This window comes from Oncorhynchus keta, chromosome 34 (genome assembly GCF_023373465.1).
Source record: "Oncorhynchus keta strain PuntledgeMale-10-30-2019 chromosome 34, Oket_V2, whole genome shotgun sequence".
NCBI classification, from domain to species: domain Eukaryota; kingdom Metazoa; phylum Chordata; class Actinopteri; order Salmoniformes; family Salmonidae; genus Oncorhynchus; species Oncorhynchus keta.
The window spans coordinates 10,722,188-10,743,673 of record NC_068454.1 but is presented as its reverse complement, the minus strand read 5'-3'; the positions used below and the strand labels follow the sequence as shown (position 1 = coordinate 10,743,673).

The 21,486-nt window shown below is 44.7% G+C and overlaps 1 protein-coding gene across 2 annotated transcripts in view; it reads left to right on the top strand.

Annotated features, from left to right (window-relative positions):
* The first annotated feature begins 964 nt into the window (after nt 1–964).
* Nucleotides 965–21,486, top strand: part of LOC118366584 (coiled-coil domain-containing protein 80-like) — a 32,597-nt gene continuing 12,075 nt past the window's right edge. Inside the window, exons 1-6 of one of the 2 annotated variants that reach the window (XM_052493072.1) lie at nt 965–2,432; nt 9,038–9,795; nt 9,993–10,361; nt 10,997–11,153; nt 15,780–15,916; nt 20,230–20,381. In XM_052493072.1, the coding sequence (XP_052349032.1) occupies nt 1,736–2,432; nt 9,038–9,795; nt 9,993–10,361; nt 10,997–11,153; nt 15,780–15,916; nt 20,230–20,381 (2,270 nt within the window). In that variant the 5' untranslated portion in view covers nt 965–1,735. Of the gene's footprint in view, nt 2,433–4,105; nt 4,227–9,037; nt 9,796–9,992; nt 10,362–10,996; nt 11,154–15,779; nt 15,917–20,229; nt 20,382–21,486 lie in introns of those variants that run through there. The other variant, XM_052493073.1, reaches the window with a different exon arrangement.

Here is a 21,486-nt window from a genome sequence, read left to right as displayed (position 1 = left end):
CATATACACTGTAATTGAAGTGTTACAGTTGCACATGGACTGATAGTTTGCACTTTTCCTGCTACTTTGTATAGTTCCATACAGAACTGATAGATTATATCTCATCAGGTGTCCCTGTCTGATGAAGAACTATAGCAGCCGTGCACTCACTCACTCGCTCACTAACTCACTCACGCACTCACGCACACATGCACGCAACTTTCATCTTGAAACACTTCTGGAAATATAAGTATGGCAGAGAACCCATGAGAGATGAGTCAGTAAACGTGGCTACAAACCAGGTTGTTCAACCCATGTTGGCAATGAGCTGAGCGATTGAAAAAACTCCTGTGGGCTAAATGAGAATCGTAAAAAGAGGTTATAATGCATTGTAATTATATTTTATGAAGTATACAGAGGGATACATATCATAGTTACACAACTTGACTCTGTGGAGGCTTACAGTAATAATATGTAGCCTACAGTTTAGAGGAGAATATATGCACTGCCAAAGTCTCAGTCTAAATTTACCACAGCTTTCAGTTCTTAAATGAGCCAAAAGTCCATTGATCTTTAATGCGCTGTGTATTTATTATTGTTGCCATTGAACAAGTCTTGCATGGGGAAAGCCCCGGCTATTTTGGAACATTTCAAAGGGAATGGATGTGGGCAATAGAAGCCGTTCCTCATTACAGTTTATGGGAGGAACTTGACATTGAGATTAGCTATGGTCAGTTCTCTTCCCAGAGCGTTCTCTCCGGCTGAGTTGCCAGTTGTGAATAAAATCCTAACTTCAAATTGAATTAAAATCAGAAGTAAAAGTAAAATAAATTCATAAATTAGATATTGTATTTTGTGAATCGTTTGGTGTTTTACAAGAATAGTTTTATTCAGAAGGGTTTCCTAAAAGACTGAAAGACTACAACATTTCCAGATAAAGAGATTTAGTTTACAACTGGCAACCCGCTGTCCAGGGGCTGGTACTGTGTAGCGCTGCCGAGTCGAAGGCAGGGCAGATGGTTTGTGTGGACATTGCTCGGATAGCGCCAGGGTTTTAGGTTGGGAAATCAAGAGACTGGAGATAGAGATGCGTTTCCCGTACAGAAGAGCCACTCTCTACAGGTTTTCATCTTGATCCGGAAAAAGCCTTCTATGCCTAAAACTCCCAGCTTTTTAGATGGCTTATTTGGACAGTTGGACAGTCTTTTCAAATAACGGTCAGAGAATGAAGTAAAACGCATTCATTTTCGAGAGTGCTCTATCAGTTAACTTGTTAACTTGTCGATGTTAAAATGCTGTGTACACTTGGAGTGTATAACTGATATGCAAAGAAATTCAGGTAGCGCAAAATCAGCGTCTTTTCCTAAATAGTGTGGTGATTTGGAGAGCTGAACTTGGAGGTTTGGAATAACGGTTTCTAATACCCGGAATGATTTTTAGGAATTGCTGACTCCGTCAATGAGTGGCTAATTTGTTGAGTTTTCCTGTCTGCGTTTTTGTGCAGCTGTCATGTTGATAGCAGGCTGGTGAAGTAGTGTGCTGGGTTATCTGCTGTTCCACTGCGAAAACTAAAGGCATGCTTTGAAACACAACACTGAAGTGTTTGCCTCTCTCTTGCACTCTATTTTTCACTGCGCTATACTGTATTTTTTATTTGCTGAAAATAAATGTTCTAAATAGGCATACAGGTCCCATGTGTACTATTGGATATTTATCACTCTGTCAGATTGTTCATTGTAATTGACAGCTTCCCATAATGCGGGGAGCGTTTGTTCTGGGTCTGTTCCTGCTCTGTCTGCTAGCGTGGGCAGGACACGCAGACAAACAAACCCATCTCAAACAGATGCGCACACTCAACAACCGGCGTCTGCAGCCGGGCGCAGCCGAAAGAAAGAGCATTGTCGGAGGGAGAGGGACCTCCCGCCCTGGACCCAGCTCAGCCTCGGTGCCCACCGGTCTCAGCGCTAGGCGCGGGGAGGACATGCAGGCAGACCAGGCCTCTGTTCCTCGGGCCAGGACTGGGGCTGGACAAGGCAGAAGAGGTGGAGCGCTGGCAGGGGCAGTAGGGAGAAGGGCAGCCGGGCAGCGTGTTCCTCTCCAGCCTGTCATGCTTCAGGATGAAGGCGCTCTCGGGGTGAGGACCAGACAGACCCGCATACCAAGCAGTGCAGGCTCACCTAACCTCCTGGCGAGCTTTGCAGGGAAAAACCGAATTTTGGTGATTTCTGCCCCCCACGACTCAGACGGTTACTACCGGCTAATGATGACACTGCTGAAGCCAGACGTGTACTGTGAGCTGGCGGAGCGGCATGTGCAGCAGATCGTGATATTCCACCAGGAGGGGGAGATGGGTGGGAAGGTGAGGCGGATCACCAGAGAGGGGAAGGTGATGGAGGAACCTTTGGACACAGCGCTCATCCCCCGCCTCATGACCTTCCTCAAACTGGAGAAAGGTAAAGGCTATCTGATAACTATCCCCTACTCCTTTAGTGTTGGCAGATCTGTCACTCCTGTTCATCATGATACGTTCGTATATGACAAATGAAAAATGTCCTTCCTTTTGCACATTACATATTCCAATAACATTATTGTTTACATATCCCAGCATTGGGATATGCATAGGATCTTGAGGAATTTCAGAGCGCCACCTATAGTTTTTGATAAAACTCAAACTTTCATTAAACTTTCATTGAAATACACATTCAAGGTAGTGAATTAAAGCTACACTCGTTGTGAATCTATCCACCAAGTCAGATTTGTAAAATGCTTTTCAGCGAAAGCATAAGAAGCTATTATCTGATAGCATGTACCCCCAAAATACTGCAACGTCACCAAACACGACAGACTTTGCGTTAGCCGGCGCTACCCAAAACGCAGAAATAAAATATAAAACATTCATTACCTTTGACGAGCTTCTTTCTTGACACTCCTAGATGTCCCATAAACATTTATTTGGGTCTTTTTTTCGATTAAATCGGTCCATATATAGCCTAGATATCGATCTATGAAGACTGTGTAATCAAGGAAAAAACTGAGTTTGATAACGCAACGTCATTTTTAAAAATTAAAAAAGTTGACGATAAACTTGCACAAAACACTTCGAAATACTTTTGTAATGCAACTTTAGGTATTAGTAAACGTTAATAATCTATCAAAATGATCACGGGGCGATGTATATTCTTTAGCTCCACGTCTTGAAATCATGTCCGGATATTTCTCAACCAAAACATCCTGTCGGAGACCGGAAGAAATCGGCTCCCTTGTTTCGGTTTGACCAAGAAACAAATCCGAGACAAATGACAAGACTGTTGACATCGTGTGGAAGCTGTAGGTATTGCAACCTCAGCCCCATTTAATGTGGGTCACTTTTAACAATTGGTTGAAGTGGCGTATGGATATATTTTCCCATTTTCAGTGATCAGATTTTCCTGCACTTTTCGATGAAACGCACGTTCTGTTATAGTCACAGCCGTGATTTAACCAGTTTTAGAAATGTCTGAGTGTTTTCTATCCACACATACTAATCATATGCATATACTATATTGCTGGCATGAATAGCAGGGCGCTGAAATGTTCCGCGATTTTTAACAAAGAGCTGCGAAAATTCGCAGCCTCCCTAAGAGGTTTTAAAACTACCAAAGTGTTCAGTATTAATATGTGATAACAATAAAACAGAACAGATGAACCGGAATGGCATTTACTGTCACAGGTGCCCAAAATGAACTATATCGAAGCCAAGCCCCTACTAAGCAACATCTCTTCTGATCTGAGCCACTTGGTCATATCTCAATCACAGGGGGTTGGTGGCACCTTAATTGGGGAGGACGGGCTCATAGTAATGGATGGAGCGGGAATAGGTTGAATGGTATCAAATACATCAAACAGTTGGTTTCCATTAGAGGTTGACCGATTAATCGGAATGGCCGATTAATTAGGGCCGATTTCAAGTTTTCATAACAATCGGTAATCTGTATATATTTTTTTACACTTTTATTTAACCCTTATTATACTAGGCAAGTCAGTTTTGAACACATTCTTATTTTCAATGACTGCCTAAGAACAGTGGGTTAACTGCCTTGTTCAGGGGCAGAATGACAGATGTTTACCTTGTCAGCTCGGAGATTCGTTTTTGCAACCTTCCTGTTACTTGCACAACGCTCTAACCACCTGCCGCCTTACATTGCTCTCCAAGAGGAGCCTGCGTAGCAGGCTGACTACCTGTTATGAGAGGGCAGCAAGAAACCAAGGTAAGCTGCTAGGAAGCATTAAACTTATCTTATAATAAACAATCAATCTTAACATAATCACTAGTTAACTATACGTGGTTGATGATATTACTAGTTTATCTAGCGTGTCCTGCGTTGCATATAATCGATGCGGTGCCAGTTCATTTCTCATCGAATCACAGCCTACTTCGACAAACGGGTGACGATTTAACAAGCGCATTTGTGAAAAAAGCACTGTCGGTGCACCAATGTACCTAACCATAAACATCAATGCCTTTCTTTAAAATCAACACACAAGTATATATTTTTAAACCTGCATATTTAGTTAATACTGCCTGTTAACATGAATATATTTTAAAATTAACAAGGGAAATTGTGTCACTTCTCTTGCGTTCTGTGCAAGCAGAGTCAGGGTATATTTAGCAGTTTGAGCCGCCTGGCTCATTGCGAACTCCTATTCCTAACTAAGACTGTAACTAATTTTGCAGAATTGTACATAATTATGACATAACATTGAAGGTTGTGCAATGTAACAGCAATATTTAGACATAGGGATGCCACCCGTAAGATAAAATACTGAACGGTTCCATATTTCACTGAAAGAATAGACGTTTTTTTCTTCGAAATTATAGTTTCCGGATACCACCATATTAATGACCAAAGGCTCGTATTTCTATGTGTTATTATGTTATACATTTATTTTTTTATTTTTTATTTCACCTTTATTTAATCAGGTAGGCTAGCTGAGAACAAGTTTTCATTTGCAACTGCGACCTGGCCAAGATAAAGCATAGCGATTCGACACATACAACAAAACAGAGTTACACATGGAATAAACAAAACATAGTCAATAATACAGTAGAAGAAAAGAAAACAAAAAGTCTATATACAGTGAGTGCAAATGAGGTAAGATAAGGGAAGTAAGGCAATAAATAGGCCATGGTGGCGAAGTAATTACAATATAGAAATTAAACACTGGAATGGTTGATGTGCAAGTAGAGATACTGGGGTGCAAATGAGCAAGATAAATAAATAAATACAGTATGGGGATGAGGTAGGTAGATAGATGTGCTGTTTACAAATGGGCTATGTACAGGTGCAGTGATCTGTGAGTTGCTCTGGCACTTAAAAAGCTAGTGAGGGAGATATGAGTCTCCAGCTTCAGAGATTTTTGTAGTTCGTTCCAGTCATTGGCAGCAGAGAACTGGAAGGAAAGACGATCAAAGGAGGAATTGGCTTTGGGGGTGACCAGTGAGATATACCTGCTGGAGCGCGTGCTACAGTTGGGTGCTGCTATGGTGACCAGTGAGCTGAGAAAAGGCGGGGCTTTACCTAGCAGGGACTTGTAGATAACCTGTAGCCAGTGGGTTTGGCGACGAGTATGAAGCGAGGGCCAACCAACGAGAGCGTACAGGTCGCAATGGTGGGTCGTGTATGGGGCTTTGGTGACAAAACGGATGGCAATGTGATAGACAGAATCCAGTTTGTTGAGTAGAGTGTTGGAGGCTATTTTATAGATGACATCACCGAAGTCAAGGATTGGTAGGATGGTCCGTTTTACGAGGGTATGTTTGGCAGCATAAGTGAAGGATGCGTTGTTGCGATATAGGAAGCCGATTTAATTTTGATTGGAGATGCTTAATTTGAGTTTGGAAGGAGAGTTTACAGTCTAGCCAGACACCTAGGTATTTGTAGTTGTCCACATATTCTAAGTCAGAGCCGTCCAGAGTAGTGATGCTGGACGGGCGAGCAGGTGTGGGCAGTGATCGGTTGTTGAAGTGCATGCATTTATTTTTACTTGCATTTAAGAGCAGTTAGATGCCACTGAAGGAGAGTTGTATGGCTTTGAAGCTCATCTGGAGGTTAGTTAACACGGTGTCCAAAGAGGGGCCAGAGGTATACAGAATGGTGTCGTCTGCGTAGAGGTGTATCAGAGAATCATCAGCAGCAAGAGCAACATCATTGATGTATACAGAGAAGAGAGTCAGCCCGAGGATTAAACCCTGTAGCACCCCCAAAATGGTGTTGTTAGATAGCCAGCTAAAATATGAACAGAATGAATGCCCATAACTAGGTATCGGTAGATAGGTAGCTTAGGCCCTTGTCATTGCTTTAAAAAAAAGTCAGCTAGTTTATTGATTACGTTTCTAACCTCAAAAGGTCATGTTTTGACAACACATACAGTAGTTGCCATCCAAACAACCACACCTGAAATCATAGGTAGCTAACTACACTGAACAAAAATATAAACGCAACATGTTAAGTGCTGGTCCCATGTCTCATGAGAGGTCTGGACAATAGGCCCTCCGATTTGACACACTGAACTCTGTCTGAGAAGTAGCTGGTAAACAAGGCGAGGCAATCATTTGAGAAACCAAGGCAGCCGAGTCTGCCAATAAGAATGTGGTGATTGACAGAGTCAAAGCCTTGGCCAGGTCGATGAATACAGCTGCACAGTAATGTCTCTTATTGATGGCGGTTATGATGTCGTTTAGAACCTTGAGCGTGGCTGAGGTGCACCCATGACCAGCTCTGAAACCAGATTGCATAGCGGAGAAGGTACGGTGGGATTCGAAGAGGTTGGTAATCTGTTTGTTAACTTGGCTTTCAAAGACCTTGGAAAGTTAGGGTAGGATAGATATAGGTCTGTACAGTTTGGGTCTAGAGGGGGATGACCGCGGCAGCTTTCCAATCTTTGGGAATCTCAGACGATATGAAAGAGAGGTTGAACAGGCTAGTAATAGGGGTTGCAACAATTTCGGCAGATAATTTTAGAAAGAGAGGGTCAAGATTGTCTAGCCCGGCTGATTTGTACGTGTCCAGATTTTGCAGCTCTTTCAGAACATCAGCTATCTGGATTTGGGTAAAGGAGAAATGGTGGGGGCTTTGACGGGTTGCTGTGGAGGGTGCCGGGCAGTTGACCGGGGTAGGGGTAGCCAGGTGGAAAGCATGGCCAGCCGTAGAGAAATGCTTATTGAAATGATCAATTATAGTGATTTATCGGTGATGACAGTGTTTCCTAGTCTCAGAGCAGTGGGCAACTGGGAGGATGTGCTCTTATTCTCCATGGACTTTATAGTGTCCCAGAACTTTTATGAGTTAGTACTACAGGATCAACATTTCTGTTTGAAAAAGCTAGCCGTAGCTTTCCTAACTGCCTGTGTATAGTGGTTCCTAACTTCCCTGAAAAGTTGCATATCACGGGGGCTGTTCGATGCTAATGCAGAACGCCACAGGATGTGTTTGTGCTGGTCAAGGGCAGACAGGTCTGGAGTGAACCAAGGACTATATCTATTCCTCGTTCTACATTTTTTGAACGGGGCATGCTTGTTTAAGATGGTGAGGAAGGCACTTTTAAAGAATAACCAGACATCATCTACTGACGTGATGAGGTCAATGTCCTTCCAGAATATCCCGGCCAGGTCGATTAGAAAGGCCTATATGCAGAAGTTTTTTAGAAAAATATATATACACATGGGACGAGACAAGACAAAGACAAAGACGTCTTGGATTTGTTGTTCGATAATTAAGTCTATGATTTGATATTTGATAGAGCAGTCTGACTGGCAGCAGCAGGCTCGTAAGCATTCATTCAATCAGCACTTTCGTGCTCTGTTTATGACTTCGAGCCTATCAACTCCCCAGATTAGGCTGGAGCAACCGATGTGAAATGGCTAGCTAGTTAACGGGGTGCACGCTAATACCGTTTCAAACGTCACTCGCTCTGAGACTTGGAGTAGTTGTTCCCCTTGCTCTGCAAGGACCGCAGATTTTGTGGAGCAATGGGTAACGATGCTTTGAGGTAGGAGGTAGGAGCGAGGAGAGGGATGGAAGCTATACTGTTACACTGGCAAAACTAAAGTGCCTATAAGAACATCCAATAGTCAAAGGTATATGAAATATAAATCGTATAGAGAGAAATGGTATAGAGAGAAATAGTCCTATAATTCCTATAATAACTACAACCTAAAACTTCTTACCTGGGAATATTGAAGACTGATGTTAAAATGAACTACCAGCTTTCATATGTTCTCATGTTCTGAGCAAGGAACTTAACATGTTAGCTTTTTTACATGGCATATTGCACTTTTAATTTCTTCTCCAACACTTTGTTTTTGCATTATTTAAACCAAATTGAACATGTTTCATTATTTATTTGAGGCTAAATTGATATTATTGATGTATTATTTTAAGTTAAAATAAGTGTTCATTCAGTATTGTTGTAATTGTCACTATTACAAATAAATAAAAATAAAAATCATCCGATTAATCAGTATCTGCTTTTTTTGGTCATCCAATAATCAGTATCGGTATCGGCGTTGGAAAATCATAATCGGTCAACCTTTAGTTTCCATCTGCTTGATTCCATTTACTCCGTTCCAGCCATTATTATGAGCCGTCCTCCCCTCAGCAGCCTCCTGTGATGTCAATAACCCAGCATCAATAACCCAGCATCAATACCCCAATAGTTTTTAACAAAACAAACCAACTTAGTGACACAACGCCAACAACCCAGCAATGAACCATCACCATACTGGTCACACCTGTCCTAGTCCATCCAAACCTGTCAGCTGTTTGATGTGGGGGTTACAGGGGTGTGTGGTGTTGGCTATTTGCATGTTTTGCTGCATATGATATGCTGAAAAGCAGTGAACATGAAAATAAATTGTGAGGGAAAAAACATAAATCTGAGTCTTTCCAGGTTTGGGATGCTTACACCGTGCTTGGTGAGATTGTCTCCTCTCTGCATGTTGATTGTGGCCAAAGCCATGAAATCCAGACTATTTTACTAAGTAAATGTATTCTCTTATCTGTCACCCTGTCCTGTCCAGGTAAGTTTGGAATGGTACTCCTGAGGAAAACCCTCCAGGTGGAGGAGAGGTATCCCTATCCAGTCAGGCTGGAGGCCATGTACGAGGTCATCGACAAGGCACCAATGAGGAAGTTTGAGAAGATCCGACAGAAAGGATTTGTCCAAAAGTGTAAAGGGGCAGGAGTAGAGGGCCAGGTGGAGGAGGGGGGCGGAGACTCAGGGGCGGTAGTGGAAACAGGTGGACAGGTAGACCCGCCCCCAGAGAGGAAGCCTGTGAGGAAGCCAATGAGGAGACCCACGACAACCACCACTGTTGCCACAATGACAACGAGGCCAACGACAACTACCACAGCGACAACTACCACAGCGACAACTACCACAACTATGCGACCCACAAGGACCACGACAAAAGCCACCACGACAAAAGCCACCACGACAACCACACCAAAACCCACAACAACCACAACTAAACAGACTACAACAACCACAACTAAACAGACTACAACCACACGACAGACCACTACTGCTACTACCACCACAACCCAGAGACCCACAAAAGCCCAGACCACCCCTGACTGGCTGCCTGTCCCTAGGACCACGGCTGAGCCATATTACTATAACGGCAGGGACAGGGATAGGGACAGGTACGCAGCTACGACCACCCCGTCTGGGGACAACCGAACAGACAAGGAACACAATGGCCATCAGCAGCCAGAAGTGGTGCCCACCCAGCACAAACACGCCAAGGGCAAACCTACCAAGAGGAAGAATGAGATGGTATGCAGTGGACTTATTACATTTCACTTATTACATTGCTGTTGAGAATGTTGCATCAGCCTTGATTTTGGTGATCAATTAAATATTCCTCTCCTCTCCTCTCCTCTCCTCTCCTCTCCTCTCCTCTCCTCTCCTCCCTCTCCTCCCCCTCCTCTCCTCTCCTCTCCTCTCCTCTCCTCTCCTCTCCTCTCCTCCAGGTGTTAAATAATAATGAGTATGAGGACAAATATGAATCTGGCCGGCCCACCGTCGGCGACCCAGAGACACAGACAGAGGTCAACACAAAGGTCAGCCCAGCCAAGAGGGGCAAGGGAAAACACGACAATACTGAGAAGAAGAAGAAAAAGAAGAAGGGCAAACCAGACAAGGCCGCCAAGAGGGACAAGGCCGAGAGGAGAGGAGCGAAGGCAGGAAAGGAGGGCAAAAACAACGGAAAGAAGAACGGAAAGAAGGTGTCGAAGAACCCTGAGAAAGAGGAGTACTACAAACCCACCAAGAAGCCTCCGCCTTCTAGGGGATCCCTGGCTTCCTTCCTGGACTACTTTGAGAACAGGAGACGACTCGTGGTAAGTGGTTTCCTTCCTGGACTGCTTTGAGAACAGGAGACGACTCGTGGTAAGTGGCTTCCTTCCTGGACTGCTTTGAGAACAAGCGATGACTCGTGGTAAGTGGTTTCCTTCCTGGACTACTTTGAGAACAAGCGATGACTCGTGGTAAGAAAAGTGTTTCCCCTTGTTTCTGGGTGTGGCGCCAGGATTCCCAGAGAAACCGTCAGGACTACAAACGCACCACTGAAACAAATAGAAGACTTTAGAGAACTAATGAAGCAATATATGGGATATTGTAACTAATAACAAAAATACATTTGATTTAAATATAATTTGTTCCACATCCCAAGAACATATCAAAGCCACAATACAATAGAAGCAATAGCACACTGCCAGAAGTGTCATAGCACTGACATAAGTGCTGTAGTAAACTGCCTCTCACTGACTTAACAGCTTTAGAGTACTAGCAGACTGTATAGTTGTGTTGTTATAGATTGGAGTATAGCTTTTCAAGAATTTGATCATAGGTGTGCAGCCAAGGGCAGGGTGGGAAATACAGTCTCTCCCTCCCCACTGTCTAATGTAAACAATCTCAACAGCGGTGTGTGTAACCCGGTCTAACCCAGTCTTTCTTTCTCTGTGTGTGTCTCCAGATCATAACAGCCCCCAGTGAGGAGAGCACTATGTACCTGCAACAGAGGGATGAGTACCTGGAGACGGTGTGTGAGATGGCCATCAGGAAAGTCTCCATCATCACTATCTTTGGCACACTCACCAACTCCACCATGAAGATAGACCACTACCAGCTGGGTAAGCACCTTAAACCATCATACCACTACAGACAGGGTCGACACCACCATCTTAATGTGGTGTCAAATGGTTCGGTGAATGGGGCACTATAAACATTAAATGGGAAACAGTATACAGAGAGGATGTAAGATATGGAAGGGTTTCACAAAGACAGGGTCCGGGTCAGGAGGAGAAGACAGGGTCCGGGTCAGGAGGAGAAGACAGGGTCCGGGTCAGGAGGGGAAGACAGGGTCCGGGTCAGGAGGATAAGACAGAGTCCGGGTCAGGAGGAGAAGACAGGGTCTGGGTCAGGAGGAGAAGACAGAGTCCAGTTCAGGAGGAGAAGTCAGAGTCTGGGTCAGGAGGAGAAGACAGAGTCCAGTTCAGGAGGAGAAGACAGGGTCCCGGTCAGGAGGAGAAGACAGGGTCCGGGTCAGGAGGAGAAGACAGGGTCTGGGTCAGGAGGAAGAGAAGACATGGTCTGGGTCAGGAAGAGAAGACAGGGTCTGGGTCAGGAGGAGAAGACAGGGTCTGGGTCAGGAGGAGAAGACATGGTCTGGGTCAGGAGGAGAAGACAGGTTCTGGGTCAGGAGGAGAAGACAGGGTCTGTGTCAGGAGGAGAAGACAGGGTCTGTGTCAGGAGGAGAAGACGGGGTCCGGGTCAGGAGGAGAAGACAGGGTCCGGGTCAGGAGGAGAAGACAGGGTCCGGGTCAGGAGGAGAAGACAGGGTCCGGGTCAGGAGGAGAAGACTGGGTCTGGGTCAGGAGGAAAAGACAGGGTCTGGGTCAGGAGGAGAAGACAGGGTCTGGGTCAGGAGGAGAAGACAGGTTCTGTGTCAGGAGGAGAAGACAGGGTCTGGGTCAGGAGGAGAAGACAGGGTCTGTGTCAGGAGGAGAAGACAGGGTCTGTGTCAGGAGGAGAAGACAGGGTCTGGGTCAGGAGGAGAAGACAGGGTCTGTGTCAGGAGGAGAAGACAGGGTCTGGGTCAGGAGGAGAAGACAGGGTCTGTGTCAGGAGGAGAAGACAGGGTCTGGGTCAGGAGGAGAAGACTGGGTCTGGGTCAGGAGGAAAAGACAGGGTCTGTGTCAGGAGGAGAAGACAGGGTCTGGGTCAGGAGGAGAAGACAGGGTCTGGGTCAGGAGGAGAAGACAGGGTCTGGGTCAGGAGGAGAAGACAGGGTCTGGGTCAGGAGGAGAAGACAGGGTCTGTGTCAGGAGGAGAAGACAGGGTCTGTGTCAGGAGGAGAAGATAAACGTTCTGGTTGTACTGGTTAGATCATTCTGGTTTAATGTCTTCCAGGTTATACTGAGCATTTCCACTGTTACAGACTGATACTGAGACTCAGATTGTTTTACTTTAAAATATGTGCCAAACATAAACCAATGATTGCAAAGTTAAACAAACCGCACAGGGACTACTTTTAAAATGTCCACTGAATATTTGACAAAAAAACAAATTTACTTGAAGAACAGTGCAGATGCAATGTTTGATAACTGAATGGCAACACAAACAGCACAAACTATCATTCTCTTACCAAACTCTTCATCTGCACTGTTCTTCGAGTAAATGTATTTGTAAAATATTCATCCCTACTGTAATTCATGTCTTAAATATCCTCTCCACTTGTACACATTTCCTGTAGTCCTTCAAGTCCCCTAACTTACATGCCGAGTTCCAGATGGAAACTGAATAAGGACCTTGTGACTGTTGTATCCTTATTTCACCCCTTCTGTGTTAAACTGAAGGATTCCAGGTGTTTTTACAGTGTCTGCAGCACAGAGGCTCAAACGATGACACTGAACATACTGGTTATGATGACAATGTGACAGCGGCAAATACCTCTGGCTCCCAGAGATGAGACGTAATGGCATTTACTCTCTCATACCAGATGTGTGCTTAGTTGATTGGCCTCTGTATGTCACCGTAGACTATAATAGGCAGTTACAGGAAACTAACTCTGGGATCATTGACAGCAAATGAGCAAAACACACATTCAGGTTGGAACCCATGTCTCATTGGGCTGAACATTAAAGTGGAAAGAAGCAGATCTGGATTGATCTTTAAGTAAGCCTGGTGATAGGACAGAGCAAGTGAAAGTGATAGGGTACTGAGAGGAAAGACAGGCTTAAGCAGTGAGAACGTATCTTAACTAAGCTTTCTGAGGTAATCCTTCAGAGTCTATTGAAGCACCCATTGGTCAATCTAAGAGACAAGAAAAAAATCCCCATCAAAAATCTGTCAGTTATAGAGACATCTGTTTATGCATGCATCTCATTCCCAATAATAAGTGGTTAAAATAAGTGTCCAAAAAACACATGCTGACCGTATTACCTCCGAAGAGAATTATCTTCGGGTTACAGTCACAGCCGTGTATATTCCCCTCTCAAGCAGATACCACAACGGCCCTCAAGGATCTACACCGGACTTTATGCAAATTGGACACCACATATCCTGAGGCCACATTTATTGTCACGGGGGTTTTAATAAAACACATTTTTGGAAAACGCTACCGAAGTTCTATCAATATATTGTCTGTAGTACTCGCGCTGGGGAAACACTCAACCACTGATATTCTCTCTGGCGGGAAGCCGACAAGGCCCTCCCCCGCCCTCCCTTCGGCAAATCAGATGTCACTCAGATGTCCCTTCATGCAGGCAGAAACTCAAACAGGAAGTACTCATGCTAAGGTTTATTCAGCGCTGGTCTGACCAATCAGAATCCATGCTTAAATATTGTTTCGATCACGTGAACTGAGATATGCTCTGGGTAGCCTCGGAGAATAACATTGATGTATACACGAACACGGTGACTGAGTTCATTAGAAAGGGTATGAGGGAAGTTGTTCCCACTGTGACTATTACAACTTACCCAAAACAGATAGGACTCAACACTGCTTTTCCTTAGAAACCATATACCTACAGATATACTGTATGTAATCCAAGTGAAGTTGAAAATGTTTTCTGTAGAAAGGGTTTGATTTTGGGTTGAAAAAATCTTCATCTTCATATTGGTTATATATCAGTGTGAAACCTTTGTTGATACGGTACTAACATAATGCATTTCAGACATTTTGGGTCCCTAATTAACATATTGTGTCAAAATCATCCTTGGTATGGAGAATGATCGGTTTACAGTCAAAACATACAGTAACTTAACATACAGTCACTACTGAAGACAGCCGTGGTCTTCTATCATCACCTAATAACAAAGACAGCTGTGGTCTTCTATCATCACCTGATAATAAAGACAGCCGTGGTCTTCTATCATCACCTCATATTAAAGACAGCTGTGGTCTTCTATCATCACCTCATAACAAAGACAGCTGTGATCTTCTATCATCACCTGATAACAAAGACAGCTGTGGTCTTCTATCATCACCTGATAACAAAGACAGCTGTGGTCTTCTATCATCACCTGATAACAAAGACAGCTGTGGTCTTCTATCATCACCTGATAACAAAGACAGCTGTGGTCTTCTGTCATCACCTGATATTAAAGACAGCTGTGGTCTTCTGTCATCACCTCATAACAAAGACAGCTGTGATCTTCTATCATCACCTGATAACAAAGACAGCTGTGGTCTTCTATCATCACCTGATATTAAAGACAGCTGTGGTCTTCTGTCATCACCTCATAACAAAGACAGCTGTGGTCTTTTGTCATCACCTCATATTAAATACAGCTGTGGTCTTTTGTCATCACCTCATATTAAAGACAGCTGTGGTCTTCTACTATCACCTCATATTGAAGACAGCTGTGGTCTTCTATCATCACCTCATATTGAAGACAGCTGTGGTCTTCTATCATCACCTCATAATAAAGACAGCTGTGGTCTTCTATCATCACCTCATAATAAAGACAGCTGTGGTCTTCTATCATCACCTCATATTAAAGACAGCTGTGGTCTTCTGGGTGTTTTGGATTCAAGTCAAAAACAGAGGAAGACCTGGTACATGGTTTTCAAGAATGAGGAGGAAAAAAATTGTGAATACATTTTTTGAGAAGGAATATCCATGTTAAAACAGAGTGAGAAATAAAAATAAGATAAACAATCTAGGTGGGCTTCTCCCGCTTCAGCCATCTTCCTCTTTTTGAGAGAGGGAAGTGCCAGTGTTTTGTAATAAAGAGGGTGTCAGTGTGAGTGAGTGACTGAGTGACTGAGGTGTGTGTGCGTGTGTGTCTCTTCTCCGTAGAGGAAGCAGTAAACCTAGAGTAAACACACGATTACCTCAGAGACGCTCATCAAAAAACAACTCTTAGTCTCTTCCACTCGTCTCCTCCATACCACTCTGATGTTTGCAGAGCTGAAGAGACAGGCATAGGTGGAGTACTAATAATCTATCCTGAACATGCTATGGACTGATATGGACCTATGTTTACTTTTGAAGCTGCACACGCCTTCTGGTCGGTCAATTGTCAACCAATCCGGTCCCCTGATTGGAAGGGGGTTGTCCAATCCGTGTTAAATGCTGACTCTTTCTTCATTTTCTCTCTCTCTCTCTCTCACTCTCACTCTCACTCTCACTCTCACTCTCACTCTCACTCTCACTCTGTCTCTTTCTCTCTCACTCTGTCTCTTTCTCTCTCACTCTGTCTCTGCCTCTGTCTCTGTCTCTGTTCTGTCTCTCTCATTCCTCCCCTCTCAGAGAATGATAAGCCTATGAAGGGTCTTCGTCAGGAGGATCTGGTGAACCAGGATGTGATTACAGAGCTGAGGAAGGAGTTCAGTATGACCTTCAACCACTTCTACATGGTCGTCACTGACACTGACATGAGATTCAAGGTGGGGTTACCAATACAATTATGAATTAGAACAATTATTTCATAGGAGTTCTATGGGGTTAACTCTCTGTCTATCAGTATCTCTTTCATTCTCTCTTGGTATCTCTTGCTCTCTCTGTATCTCTCTCTTTCTGTTTGTATCTCTCTCAATATCTCTCTCTCTCTGTATCTCTATATCTCTATATCTCTATATCTCTCTCTCTCTCTGTGTGTATCTCTCTCTCTCTCTCTCTGTATCTCTATATCACTCTCTCTCTGTATCTCTCTTGTATCTGTCTGTATCTCTCTCTGTGTATCTCTCTTTTCTGTCTGTATCTCTCTCTCTCTCTCTGTATCTCTCTATCACTCTCTCTCTCTGTATCTCTCTTTCTGTATCCTGTATCTCTCTCTCTGTGTATCTCTATCTCTCTCTCTGTATCTGTATCTCTCTGTATCTCTTCTGTCTGTATCTCTATATCTCTCTCTCTCTGTGTATCTCTCTCTCTCTGTCTGTATCTCTCTCTCTGTGTCTCTCTGTATCTCTCTCTCTCTGTATCTCTCTCTCTCTCTCTGTATCTCTCTCTGTATATCTCTCTGTATCTCTCTTTCTGTCTGTATCTCTCTCTCTCTGTGTATCTCTCTCTCTCTCTCTCTGTATCTCTATCTCTCTCTCTGTCTGTATCTATTTCTCTCTCTCGTATCTCTCTGTATATCTTCTGTCTGTATCTCTATATCACTCTCTCTCTCTGTATCTCTCTCTTTCTGTCTGTATCTCTCTCTCTCTGTATCTCTATCTCTCTCTCTCTGTATCTCTCTCTTTCTGTCTGTATCTCTATATCACTCTCTCTCTCTGTATCTCTCTCTTTCTGTCTGTATCGCTCTCTCTCTGTATCTCGATATCTCTCTCTCTCTGTATCTCTCCCTCTCTCTCTGTATCTCCGTATCGCTCTCTTTCTCTGTATCTCTCTCTCTCTGTATATCATCTGTACCTCTTTCTCATTCTCCGTATCCCTCTCTCTCTCTGTATCTCTCTCGCTCTCTCTCTCTCTGTATCGTTCTCTCTCTGTTTCTCTTTCTCTGTATCTCTCTTTCTCTGTATCTTTCTCTCTCTCTCTGTATATCTCTCTTTCTCTTTCTCTGTTTCTCTGCATCTCTCTCTCTGTATCTCTCTCTTTCTCTGTATCTCTCTCTTTCTCTGTTTCTCTCTCTTTCTCTGTTTCTCTGCATCTCTCTCTCTTTGTATCTCTCTCTTTCTCTGTTTCTCTCTCTCTGTATCTCTCTGTTTCTATCTCTCTCTTTCTCTGTCTCTCTCTCTCTGTATCTCTGCATCTCTCTCTCTCTCTTTGTATCTCTCTCTTTCTCTGTATCTCTCTCTTTCTCTGTTTCTCTGCATCTCTCTCTCTGTATCGCTCTCTTTCTTAATAGATATGCTTAATTTAGCTAATCTGGTCCACCTGATTGTCGCTACTTTTGGGACCATTCCATTTAGACCTAAAGCCTGTACTCAACCCAACCATCTTGCCAAGTGAACTAAAATGGAGCACACACACCTAACCTCTCTGTTGAGCCCATTAGACCAATACTCATGTTGGTTGACCAGCCTTCACCATACTGTAAACATCCTGCAGTGATCAAACACAGGTTCAATTCACACAACGTGACCTTCTCATAACAGCAGTGTGTAAATCGGCTGTTTTTAGACATTAAACAAAGACTCCAGTGTTTAACCAACCCTCTACTGCTGTCAGTACAGACAGGACAGTCTATTACAGACAGGGCAGTCTATTACAGACAGGACAGTCTATTACAGACAGGACAGTCTATTACAGACAGGGCAGTCTATTACAGACAGGACAGTCTATTACAGACAGGGCAGTCTATTACAGACAGGGCAGTCTATTACAGACAGGACAGTCTATTACAGACAGGGCAGTCTATTACAGGGCAGGGGGCAGTCTATTACAGACAGGGCAGTCTATTACAGACAGGGCAGTCTATTACAGACAGGACAGTCTATTACAGACAGGGCAGTCTATTACAGACAGGACAGTCTATTACAGACAGGACAGTCTATTACAGACAGGACAGTCTATTACAGACAGGACAGTCTATTACAGACAGGCAGTCTATTACAGACAGGACAGTCTATTACAGACAGGGCAGTCTATTACAGACAGGACAGTCTATTACAGACAGGACAGTCTATTACAGACAGGGCAGTCTATTACAGACAGGGCAGTCTATTACAGACAGGACAGTCTATTACAGACAGGACAGTCTATTACAGACAGGACAGTCTATTACAGACAGGGCAGTCTATTACAGACAGGGCAGTCTATTACAGACAGGACAGTCTATTACAGACAGGACAGTCTATTACAGACAGGACAGTCTATTACAGACAGGACAGTCTATTACAGACAGGACAGTCTATTACAGACAGGGCAGTCTATTACAGACAGGACAGTCTATTACAGACAGGGCAGTCTATTACAGACAGGACAGTCTATTACAGACAGGGCAGTCTATTACAGACAGGGCAGTCTATTACAGACAGGACAGTCTATTACAGACAGGGCAGTCTATTACAGACAGGGCAGTCTATTACAGACAGGGCAGTCTATTACAGACAGGGCAGTCTATTCAGACAAAAGTCTAGCTGCAGGTGGAAGTCTATTACAGACAGGGCAGTTGTGTTGAATGAACCCTGGGCCCACTGTGTACAACCCCATGGTCCACTCTGTTAACAGACAGGACAGTCTATTACAGACAGGGCAGTCTATTACAGACAGGGCCCAGTCTATTACAGACAGGCCCAGTCTATTACAGACAGGACAGTCTATTACAGACAGGGCAGTCAATTACAGACAGGACCCGCTATTACAGACAGGCCAGTCTATTACAGGCCCGTGTTGGTATGAAGAGATGGCCCACTCTGTGCCCCATGGTCCACTGTTTTATGAACCCCATGGCCCCTGCTGTTCCTAAAAAATAAGCTGCATGGTGGAATTTATCACGTTCTGAACTGTTGTGTTGAATGAACCCTGTGGCCCACTGTGTTGAACCCCATGGTCCACTCTGTTGAACCCCATGGTCCACTGTGTTGAACCCCATGGCCCACTGTGTTGAACCCCATGGCCCACTGTGTTGAACCCCATGGCCCACTCTGTTGAACCCCATGGTCCACTGTGTTGAACCCCATGGCCCGCTGTGTTGAACCCCATGGCCCACTGTGTTGAACCCCATGGCCCACTGTGTTGAACCCCATGGCCCACTGTGTTGAACCCCATGGCCCACTGTGTTGAACCCCATGGCCCACTGTGTTGTACCCCATGGCCCACTGTGTTGAACCCCATGGCCCACTGTGTTGAACCCCATGGCCCCCTGTGTTGAACCCCATGGCCCACTGTGTTGAACCCCATGGCCCACTGTGTTGAACCCCATGGCCCGCTGTGTTGAACCCCATGGCCCACTGTGTTGAACCCCATGGCCCACTGTGTTGAACCCCATGGCCCACTGTGTTGAACCCCATGGCCCACTGTGTTGAACCCCATGGCCCACTGTGTTGAACCCCATGGCCCACTGTGTTGAACCCCATGGCCCACTGTGTTGAACCCCATGGCCCGCTGTGTTGAACCCCATGGCCCACTGTGTTGAACCCCATGGCCCACTGTGTTGAACCCCATGGCCCACTGTGTTGAACCCCATGGCCCACTGTGTTGAACCCCATGGCCCACTGTGTTGAACCCCATGGCCCACTCTGTTGAACCCCATGGTCCACTGTGTTGAACCCCATGGCCCACTGTGTTGAACCCCATGGCCCACTCTGTTGAACCCCATGGCCCACTGTGTTGAACCCCATGGTCCACTGTGTTGAACCCCATGGCCCACTGTGTTGAACCCCATGGCCCACTGTGTTGAACCCCATGGCCCACTGTGTTGAACCCCATGGCCCACTGTGTTGAACCCCATGGCCCACTGTGTTGAACCCCATGGCCCACTGTGTTGAACCCCATGGCCCGCTGTGTTGAACCCCATGGCCCGCTGTGTTGAACCCCATGGCCCACTGTGTTGAACCCCATGGCCTGCTGCTCTGGTTGTGCTTCTCAGAAACATGCAGAGAATGCCTGTGAAGTCACAGCAAACTGGAACACATTGCTCAGTCTCTTGGAATACAGGATACAGGGTTTTCAAGGTTTTTCTAGGAATACTGGAATCATTATAGCATTTCTTACATTTCTCTCCTGACCACTGGAATAATATGTACACTCAAATCCTTCATTGGTTGGTTACCTTTTTGGTCCACTGACTTAATGATGTGTGTCCCTCCAACAGCAATCCTACGAGGTTCCCATTGCCATGAAGGCTGTGTTCGATTACATTGACACCTTCACCTCTCGCATCAGAGAGATGGAACAGCAGAAGAGAGATGGAGTGGCCTGCAAGAAGGAGGACAAACCAAGATCACTTGAGAACTTCCTCTCCAGGTAGTGTGTGTGTGTGTGTGTGTGTGTGTGTGTGTGTGTGTGTGTGTGTGTGTGTGTGTGTGTGTGTGTGTGTGTGTGTGTGTGTGTGTGTGTGTGTGTGTGTGTGTGTGTGTGTGTGTGTGTGTGTGTGTGTGTGTGTGTGTGTGTGTGTGTGTCACGCCTATGGTTATGGCTGGAATCTGACATTTTGCTCCATATGAAACATACATTTTGTCCCATAGCGGTGCAAATATTGCCTCATTCTGCCAGGTAAGGATCTGGCTGAGGATTGGTCAGAATTGACAGGTGGCCATGTCAACATTAATATTAACACGAACCACCCATACGTAATTTTCTTTTTGCATGTATACATAACTGTAAGTCTCTTTGGGTAAATGTGTCTGCTAAATGAATATTTCATTTCCAGTATTGTAGGATACACTAACACCTTGGTCTTGGATCCATTGACTATGGTCCCGTTTATACACTACATGACCAACAGTATTTTGGACACCTGCTTGTTGAACATCTCATTCCAAAATCATAGGTATTAATATGAAGTTGGTCCCCCCATTGCTGCTATAACACTCTTCTGGGAAGGATTTCCACTAGATGTTGGAACATTGCTGCAGGGACTTGCTTCCATTCAGCCACAAGAGCATTAGTGAGGTCGGGCAAAGATTTGGGGCGATTAGGCTTTCCAATTTTTCCCAAAGATTTTCGATGGGGTTGAGGTCAGGCCTCTTTGCAGACCAGTCAAGTTCTTCCACACCGATCTCGAAAAAAAAATACATTTCTGTATGGACCTCAATTATTGCACGGGGGCATTGTAATGCTGAACCCGAAAAGGGCCTTCCCCAAACTGTTGTCACAAAGTTGGAAGCACAGAATCATCTAGAATGTTCTTGTATGCTGAAGCATTAAGATTTCCCTTCACTGGAACTAAGCCTAGCCCAAACCATGAAAAACAGCCCCAAGCCATTATTCCTCACAAACCAAACTTTACAGTTGGCACTTTCAGGCAGGTAGCATTCTCCTGGCATCCACTAAACCCAGAATGGTCCGTCAGACTGCCAGATGGTGAAGCGTGATTCATCACTCTGGATAAGGTGTTTCCATTGCAGAG